Raw genomic sequence first — 10,466 nt, 5'->3', positions numbered from 1 at the left:
AGGTAGTCCTAAAGCTTTTACTTTTGTGCCCAGTCTCCTGCGGAGCCGCTATTCCCCATGGTCCTTTCGGAGTCCCCAGCATCCACTAGGACGTTAGAGAAATACAGATTATATGTCACTATATAAGTGTACAGGGCATGCCACGCAGTGATCCCTGGGAATAATAAGAATTTACTTACCGATAATTCTATTTCTCATAGTCCGTAGTGGATGCTGGGGACTCCGAAAGGACCATGGGGAATAGCGGCTCCGCAGGAGACTGGGCACAAAGTAAAAGCTTTAGGACTAGCTGGTGTGCACTGGCTCCTCCCCCTATGACCCTCCTCCAAGCCTCAGTTAGGATACTGTGCCCGGACGAGCGTACACAATAAGGAAGGATTTTGAATCCCGGGTAAGACTCATACCAGCCACACCAATCACACCGTACAACTTGTGATCTGAACCCAGTTAACAGCATGATAACAGAAGGAGCCTCTGAAAAGATGGCTCACAACAACAATAACCCGATTTTTGTAACAATAACTATGTACAAGTAATGCAGACAATCCGCACTTGGGATGGGCGCCCAGCATCCACTACGGACTATGAGAAATAGAATTATCGGTAAGTAAATTCTTATTTTCTCTAACGTCCTAGTGGATGCTGGGGACTCCGAAAGGACCATAGGGATTATACCAAAGCTCCCAAACGGGCGGGAGAGTGCGGATGACTCTGCAGCACCGAATGAGAGAACTCCAGGTCCTCCTCAGCCAGGGTATCAAATTTGTAGAATTTAGCAAACGTGTTTGCCCCTGACCAAGTAGCTGCTCGGCAAAGTTGTAAAGCCGAGACCCCTCGGGCAGCCGCCCAAGATGAGCCCACTTTCCGTGTGGAATGGGCTTTTACAGATTTTGGCTGTGGCAGGCCTGCCACAGAATGTGCAAGCTGAATTGTACTACAAATCCAACGAGCAATCGTCTGCTTAGAAGCAGGAGCACCCAGCTTGCTGGGTGCATACAGGATAAACAGCGCATCAGATTTTCTGACTCCAGCCGTCCTGGAAACATATATTTTCAGGGCCCTGACTACGTCCAGCAACTTGGAATCCTCCAAGTCCCTAGTAGCCGCAGGCACCACAATAGGCTGGTTTAAGTGAAATGCTGAAACCACCTTAGGAAGAAATTGAGGACGAGTCCTCAATTCTGCCCTGTCCGTATGAAAAATTAGGTAAGGGCTTTTATAGGATAAAGCCGCCAATTCTGAGACACGCCTGGCTGAAGCCAGGGCTAACAGCATTACCACTTTCCATGTGAGATATTTTAAGTCCACAGTGGTGAGTGGTTCAAACCAATGTGATTTTAGGAATCCCAAAACTACATTGAGATCCCAAGGTGCCACTGGAGGCACAAAAGGAGGCTGTATATGCAGTACTCCCTTGACAAACGTCTGAACTTCAGGAACAGAAGCCAGTTCTTTTTGGAAGAATATTGACAGGGCCGAAATTTGAACCTTAATGGACCCTAATTTGAGGCCCATAGACAGTCCTGTTTGCAGGAAATGCAGGAAACGACCCAGTTGAAATTCCTCTGTAGGGGCCTTCCTGGCCTCGCACCACGCAACATATTTACGCCAAATACGGTGATAATGTTGTATGGTTACATCCTTCCTGGCTTTGATCAGGGTAGGGATGACTTCATCCGGAATGCCTTTTTCCTTCAGGATCCGGCGTTCAACCGCCATGCCGTCAAACGCAGCCGCGGTAAGTCTTGGAACAGACATGGTCCCTGCTGGAGCAGGTCCTTTCTTAGAGGTAGAGGCCACGGGTCTTCCGTGAGCATCTCTTGAATTTCCGGGTACCAAGTCCTTCTTGGCCAATCCGGAGCCACGAATATAGTCTTTACTCCTCTCCTTCTTATGATTCTCAGTACTTTTGGTATGAGAGGAAGAGGAGGGAACACATACACTGACTGGTACACCCACGGTGTTACCAGAGCGTCCACAGCTATTGCCTGAGGGTCCCTTGACCTGGCGCAATATCTGTCCAGTTTTTTGTTGAGGCGGGACGCCATCATGTCCACCTTTGGTTTTTCCCAACGGTTCACAATCATGTGGAAGACTTCTGGGTGAAGTCCCCACTCCCCCGGGTGAAGATCGTGTCTGCTGAGGAAGTCTGCTTCCCAGTTGTCCACTCCCGGAATGAACACTGCTGACAGTGCTATCACATGATTTTCCGCCCAGCGAAGAATCCTTGCCACTTCCATCATTGCCCTCCTGCTTCTTGTGCCGCCCTGTCTGTTTACGTGGGCGACTGCCGTGATGTTGTCCGACTGGATCAACACCGGCTGACCCTGAAGCAGAGGTCTTGCCTGACTTAGGGCATTGTAAATGGCCCTTAGTTCCAGGATATTTATGTGAAGTGACGTTTCCATGTTTGACCACAAGCCCTGGAAATTTCTTCCCTGTGTGACTGCTCCCCAGCCTCTCAGGCTGGCATCCGTGGTCACCAGGACCCAATCCTGAATGCCGAATCTGCGGCCCTCTAGGAGATGAGCACTCTGTAACCACCACAGGAAAGACACCCTTGTCCTTGGAGACAGGGTTATCCACTGATGCATTTGAAGATGCGATCCGGACCATTTGTCCAGCAGATCCCACTGAAAAGTTCTTGCGTGGAATCTGCCGAATGGAATGGCTTCGTAAGAAGCCACCATCTTTCCCAGGACCCTTTTGATGTACTGACACTTGGCCTGGTCTTAGGAGGTTCCTGACTAGGTCGGATAACTCCTTGGCTTTCTCCTCCGGGAGAAACACCTTTTTCTGTACTGTGTCCAGAATCATCCCTAGGAACAGCAGACGTGTCGTCGGAATCAGCTGTGATTTTGGAATATTTAGAATCCATCCGTGCTGTCGTAGTACTACTTGAGATAGTGCTACTCCGACCTCTAACTGTTCTCTGGACCTTGCCCTTATCAGGAGATCGTCCAAGTAAGGGATAATTAAGACGCCTTTTCTTCGAAGAAGAATCATCATTTCGGCCATTACCTTGGTAAAGACCCGGGGTGCCGTGGACAATCCAAACGGCAGCGTCTGAAACTGATAGTGACAGTTCTGTACCACAAACCTGAGGTACCCTTGGTGAGAAGGGCAAATTGGGACATGGAGGTAAGCATCCTTGATGTCCAGAGACACCATATAGTCCCCTTCTTCCAGGTTCGCTATCACTGCTCTGAGTGACTCCATCTTGAACTTGAACCTTTTTATGTAAGTGTTCAAGGATTTCAGATTTAAAATGGGTCTCACCGAGCCGTCCGGCTTCGGTACCACAAACAGCGTGGAATAATACCCCTTTCCCTGTTGTAGGAGGGGTACCTTGATTATCACCTGCTGGGAATACAGCTTGTGAATGGCTTCCAATACCGCCTCCCTGTCGGGGGGAGACGTTGGTAAAGCAGACTTCAGGAACCGGCGAGGGGGAGACGTCTCGAATTCCAATTTGTACCCCTGAGATACTACCTGCAGGATCCAGGGGTCCACTTGCGAGTGTGCCCACTGCGCGCTGAAATTCTTGAGACGGGCCCCCACCGTGCCTGAGTCCGCTTGTAAGGCCCCAGCGTCATGCTGAGGACTTGGCAGAAGCGGGGGAGGGCTTCTGTTCGTGGGAAGAGGCTGTTTGCTGCAGTCTTTTTCCCCTTCCTCTGCCCCGGGGCAGATATGAGTGGCCTTTTGCCCGCTTGCCCTTATGGGGACGAAAGGACTGAGCCTGAAAAGACGGTATCTTTTTCTGCTGCGAGGTGACTTGGGGTAAAAAGGTGGATTTTCCAGCCGTTGCCGTGGCCACCAGGTCCGATAGACCGACCCCAAATAACTCCTCCCCTTTATACGGCAATACTTCCATATGCCGTTTGGAATCCGCATCCCCTGACCACTGTCGCGTCCATAATCCTCTTCTGGCAGAAATGGACATCGCACTTACTCTTGATGCCAGAGTTCAAATATCCCTCTGTGCATCTCGCATATATAGAAATGCATCCTTTAAATGCTCTATAGTCAATAATATATTGTCCCTGTCCAGGGTATCAATATTTTCAGTCAGGGAATCCGACCAAGCCACCCCAGCACTGCACATCCAGGCTGAGGCGATTGCTGGTCGCAGTATAATACCAGTATGTGTGTATATACTTTTAAGGATATTTTCCAGCTTCCTATCAGCTGGTTCCTTGAGGGCGGCCGTATCAGGGGACGGTAACGCCACTTGTTTTGATAAGCGTGTGAGCGCCTTATCTATGCTAGGGGGTGTTTCCCAACGCGCCCTAACCTCTGGTGGGAAAGGGTATAATGCCAATAATTTTTTAGAAATTAGCAGTTTTTTATCGGGGGAAACCCACGCTTCATCACACACCTCATTTAATTCATCTGATTCAGGAAAAACTACGGGTAGTTTTTTCACACCCCACATAACACCCTTTTTTGTGGTACTTGTAGTATCAGAAATGTTCAAAACCTCCTTCAGTGCCGTGATCATGTAACGTGTGGCCCTACTGGAAAATACGTTTGTTTCCTCACCGTCGACACTGGAGTCAGTGTCCGTGTCAGTGTCTGTATCGACCTGAGGTAACGGGCGTTTTATAGCCCCTGACGGTGTTTGAGACGCCTGTACAGGTATTAACTGATTTGCCGGCTGTCTCATGTCGTCAACAGTCTTTTGTAAAGTGCCGACACTATCACGTAATTCTTTCCATAAGACCATCCAGTCAGGTGTCGACTCCCTAGGGGGTGACATCACTATCACAGGCAATTGCTCCGCCTCCACACCATTTTCCTCCTCATACATGTCGACACAGCGTACCGACACACAGCACACACACAGGGAATGCTCTGATAGAGGACAGGACCCCACTAGCCCTTTGGGGAGACAGAGGGAGAGTTTGCCAGCACACACCAGAGCGCTATATATATACAGGAATAACCTTATATAAGTGTTTTTCCCTAATATAGCTGCTGTATATTAATATGCCAATTTAGTGCTTGTTTTACCCTGTTTCTGTTGTGCAGGACAGCAGGGGAGAGTCAGGGAGCCTTCCTCCAACGGAGCTGTGAGGAAAAAATGGCGCTTGTGTGCTGAGGAGATAGGCTCCGCCCCTTTTTTGGCGGCCTTTCTCCCGCTTTTTTGTGGAAAACTGGCAGGGGTTAAATACATCCATATAGCCCAGGAGCTATATGTGATGTATTTTTAGCCATTTAAGGTATTTTCATTGCGTCCCAGGGCGCCCCCCCCCCAGCGCCCTGCACCCTCAGTGACCGGAGTGTGAAGTGTGCTAAGAGCAATGGCGCACAGCTGCGGTGCTGTGCGCTACCTTATTGAAGACAGGACGTCTTCTGCCGCCGATTTTCCGGACCTCTTCACTCTTCTGGCTCTGTAAGGGGGCCGGCGGCGCGGCTCCGGGACCCATCCATGGCTGGGCCTGTGATCGTCCCTCTGGAGCTAATGTCCAGTAGCCTAAGAAGCCCAATCCACTCTGCACGCAGGTGAGTTCGCTTCTTCTCCCCTTAGTCCCTCGATGCAGTGAGCCTGTTGCCAGCAGGTCTCACTGAAAATAAAAAAACCTATTTAAACTTTTACTCTAAGCAGCTCAGGAGAGCCACCTAGATTGCACCCTTCTCGTTCGGGCACAAAATCTTAACTGAGGCTTGGAGGAGGGTCATAGGGGGAGGAGCCAGTGCACACCAGCTAGTCCTAAAGCTTTTACTTTGTGCCCAGTCTCCTGCGGAGCCGCTATTCCCCATGGTCCTTTCGGAGTCCCCAGCATCCACTAGGACGTTAGAGAAAATCAGATTAGTATGTGTCACTGTATAAGTGTACAGGGCATTTAGTAGTGGTAACCGTTCAGATGGTCGATAATGTTAAGGTCAACAGTCATTAGGTTGACCACTATTGGTCAACATTGACATGGTCAACACATGAAAATGGTCGACACATGAAAAGGTTGACATGGCTTTTTTTTTTTTTTTTAACTTTTTCATACTATACCATCCAAGTGGACTACGATTGGGAATGGTAACCTGTGCCGAGCAAAGCGAGCCACGCGGTACACTAATTGGGGTTCCTGGTCATGTTACGGGGGGGGGGGGGGGGGGGGGACAGTTCAAAAATCCATGTCAACCTTTTTATGTGCCAGCCTTTCATGTGTCAACCATTTGTCCATGTCGGCCAATAGTGGTCGACCTTAACATTGTCGACCATTTATACCGGAACTTTTAGTAGTGATCCCTGGGAATATGCAGATGATTATGTGTCACTCTATAAGTGTACAGACATTTTAGTAGTGATCCCTGGGAATATGCAGATGATTATGTGTCACTGTACACAGTAAGTGTACACAGAGGCAGAACTCTGGGAGGCAATGGAGTCATCTGCTGCCGGGCTCCTGCTCTGAAGGGGGCACCTCTCCTCTCATTCTGTGACACCATTGAAATAAGTTAATTGATAGCTGTTGCTGTCTTTTCAGTGGCTGGCTTCCTCTGGTCCCAGCACCTTACAAATCACACCCTCTTTATTATACTGAATAAGTGTCACACCCAGGATTAGAACCCACGACCGATTACACTGGAAGCAGACACCTTACTGATAAAGCTGTTTGCTCCTGTATAGGAAGAATGAGAATTTTAACTATATGAAGATACTACTCTGACAAATACATGTAACTTCATATAGTTAGAATTCTCAAGCTTCCTCTATAGGAGCAAATATCTCCATCAGTAAAGTGTCTGCTGTTAGTGTAGCAGGTCATGGGTTCTAATCCTGGATGTGACTGCTAAGAAATGTGTGATTTAAAAAAAAATCAATTAAATAAGTATATACATTTTTTTTCAGAACACTCCATGTACACACACGCACACACACACGTATATTATATATATATATATATATACACACACACACATACATACATATATTTATCTTAATATAGGAAATAGGGGGGCACCAATATTTATCTTGCCTCCGGGCAACTGTGACGAACTTACGCCTGTACAGACATTTAGTAGTGATCACTAGGAATATGCAGATGATTATGTGTCACTGTACACAGTAAGTGTACAGACATTTAGTAGTGATCCCTGGGAATATGCAGATTATGTGTCACTGTATACAGTAATACCCCTTTCACATCGCACAAATAACCCGGTACCGACACGGCATATTGCCGTGTCGAACCGGGTCAGTGTGCGATGTGAAAGCACACTGGGCGATTTAGCGGGTCGCCTGACCCGGTAAATCAACCCGGTAAAAAAGAAGGGTTTTACCCGGGTTGATTACCGGGTCAGGTGCGGTGTGAATGGGAGCCGTGTCGATGCGACACGGTTCCCATTCACAAGATAGGGAGAGGCGGCGCTGGAGATGAGCTCATCTCCCGACGCCGCCTCCACCCCCGCCCCTGCTGTGGCCTCCGTTGTCATGGCAACCGACCCGGTATATTGCCGGGTCGGGAAGCCTGCAACGGAGCGCAAATGCCGGATCCCACCCGGTAAGTACACGTTTGTCTTACCGGGTAGGACCCGGCATTTGCGGTGTGAATGCAGCATAAGTGTACATACATTAAAAGTAATGATCCCGGGGAATATGCACTTGCAGATGATTATGTGTCACAGTATTACCCCTTTCACATCGCACTAAAAACCCGGTATCGACACGGCATATTGCAGTGTCGAAACGGGTCAGTGTGCGATGTGAAAGGTCCTTTTCAGAATTAGCGGGTCGCCTGACCCGGTGATTCAACCCGGTAAAATAGAAGGGTTATTACCGGGTTGATTACCGGGTCAGGCGTAGTGTGAATGGGAGACGTTCCGATGCGACACGGCTCCCATTCACAGCATAGGCATCTCCCGGCGCCGCCTCCACCCCCGCCCCTGCTGCGCCCTCCGCTGCTATGGCAACCGACCCGGTTTATTGCCGGGTCGGAAAGGCAGCAACGGAGCGCAAATGCCGGATCCCACCCGGTAAGTACACGTTTCTCTTACCGGGTAGGATTCGGCATTTGCGATCTGAATGCAGCATTAGTGTACAGGTCATGTAGTGATCGTTAGGAATAGATCAGGATAGTGTGTGTATATGTTTGTGTGTGTACAGTACACTGTTTATCTGCATAATGATTATGACTGTGTGCATAGAATACATGAGAAGGTGACGAATAATGCTAATGTATTTGCCCGAGCGATTTCCATTTCCCAACCCACGGCCGCTTCCTTTCCTCCTCCTGAGGCAGCAGCATGTTACGCGTGCTGTGTAGGCTGGACGTGCTATGCATGTGCAATAGTCAGAACAATATCCTATCACACCACATGATGTGGAAGCCAAGGCGAGGGAGGGAACTCCTACACCCTGGAGTACATCCTGTGTGCCAGTGCCATTAATGCATAATACAATATGGACAGCTCTTGGTGCCAGTCAGGGTCATTCGGAGTCTATATATCCGGGACAGTTTGGGATTTACTAATTATTTGAACTACAGTTCCCATAATCCTGTGCAGTCCACAACTAGTCACCCGGGCCGGGCGGTCAATGACTGGGACTGATGCATACAGCGGGCAGGGGATTGGGATTAGTGCAAATCCCACATTTATTTCGTTTTTAAATAGTTTGTCCTGAACATGAACCGATCGCACCAGAAAGGCCGGGTTCCTTATAGCGCCGGCGCCGCTCAGTCAGCCGCATGCAGCGGGGGTGCAGGTCGGGAAATGCAGTCCCGGGCGCAGCACACAGAGCAGGAGCGATGGCGTGTGGAACTACAACTCCCACAATCCTCCTGCACTGGGTCTAGCTATCCGCATGCGACTGCTCTCAGGCTGCAGAGAGAGGGGCCTGTCCACCGCTCAGGAGGACACATGAAGTTCATTCAGTGCTGCAGTCGGCTAATGCTGGTGCATGTTGCTGTATGATCAGGGGGTGACAGGTGAGAGGGGCTGCGATGATTCTCTGCCAGTACCTGCGGAGAGCTGCCCCTAGCAGTCTCCTGTACTACCATCTGCAGTGTCCGGAGCGGCACAGGTTAGTGCCTGGCAGTCTCCTCTGTTTAGAAACTTTGAAACGAGGGGCCCCTTCTTCCTCCCCTCGCTCCAGGGTGCAGCCCTTCTTTACAGGCAGAGGCTTGCTGCAGGTCCGGGAGCAGCAGAACAAGCGTGTGTCTGTGCAGGGCAAGGAGCCAGCAGGCAACCTCCAGCAAACTACAGCACAAAAAGGTATCTTCCATCCAGGCCAGGGATCCATGCAGTTTCCTCCTGTCTTCTGCTGAATAGATCATCTTAAATTCTTCTGTTTGTCCTTTTATGTGATACAAATATACTAAAGTTATTTAGTAAAAAGCATAGAATTGTTTGGGGTATAAAACTGAGGATAGGAAACTGAATGGCTGCACTCTGATATTCATAAATCTCTTTAAATTGGCTGACCTACAGTACCACAACCTTCCTGATTTAATCTATCTCCTTGTGAAAAATTGCCATTTTCACACTAGGAGGAGAGGTATAAGGCGTTGCCTTAACAACCAATCGGCTTACAGCTACAATATCATTTATCTAGTCGGTCTATAAAGTGACAGAAGCTGATTGCTATGGGCAACTTCACATTATCTCTTCAAGATTTGATACCTCTCCCTTCTAATGATGCATACACAGGGAGCAATTTTGACTGAGCGATTTACCTTGAACTGGCAGTAAGCGATTTTGACTATCTTTACCATCGATTTTGACTAAGTGTGCAAGCGATTCTGGCTATGGGCCACACGGTACGTTATGCACTAACTTTCTTAGCAATCTTTACTATATAGTCAAAATCGCTGAGCCATATCGCTCCGTGTGTACACACCTTAAACCTGATGCAGAGAGAATACTGTGCCAGTTTATGTAGCATGCCTTGCGTATTAGGTATGGGCGATCAGCATCCCACATCCATCTTTCTCTTACGTCCTAGAGGATGCTGGGGACTCCGTAAGGACCATGGGGTATAGACTGGCTCCGCAGGAGACATGGGCACTATAAAGAACTTTAGAATGGGTGTGCACTGGCTCCTCCCTCTATGCACCTCCTCCAGACCTCAGTTAGATCCTGTGCCCAGAGGAGACTGGGTGCATTACAGGGAGCTCTCCTGAGTTTCTCTGAAAAAATTATTTCTCTATCGTCCTAGTGGATGCTGGGGTTCCTGAAAGGACCATGGGGAACAGCGGCTCCGCAGGAGACAGGGCACAAAAGTAAAGCTTTCCGATCAGGTGGTGTGCACTGGCTCCTCCCCCTATGACCCTCCTCCAAGCCAGTTAGATTTTTGTGCCCGGCCGAGAAGGGTGCAATCTAGGTGGCTCTCCTAAAGAGCTGCTTAGAAAAGTTTAGCTTAGGTTTTCTATTTTACAGTGAGTCCTGCTGGCAACAGGATCACTGCAACGAGGGACTTAGGGGAGAAGAAGTGAACTCACCTGCGTGCAGGATGGATTGGCTTCTTG

At 49.0% G+C, this 10,466-nt stretch overlaps 1 protein-coding gene across 1 annotated transcript in view; it reads left to right on the top strand.

Annotated features, from left to right (window-relative positions):
- The first annotated feature begins 7,897 nt into the window (after positions 1-7,897).
- TIMM21 (translocase of inner mitochondrial membrane 21) overlaps positions 7,898-10,466 on the top strand; it is a 98,179-nt gene continuing 95,610 nt past the window's right edge. The window contains exon 1 of the mRNA XM_063923378.1: positions 7,898-7,974. Coding sequence (XP_063779448.1) covers positions 7,905-7,974 — 70 coding nt within the window. The 5' untranslated portion in view covers positions 7,898-7,904. The remainder of the gene's footprint in view (positions 7,975-10,466) is intronic.

This window comes from Pseudophryne corroboree, chromosome 5 (assembly GCF_028390025.1).
Source record: "Pseudophryne corroboree isolate aPseCor3 chromosome 5, aPseCor3.hap2, whole genome shotgun sequence".
Taxonomy (NCBI): Eukaryota; Metazoa; Chordata; class Amphibia; order Anura; family Myobatrachidae; genus Pseudophryne; species Pseudophryne corroboree.
Note: the sequence above shows the minus strand (reverse complement) of the source record. Positions and strands in the feature narration are given on the sequence as shown.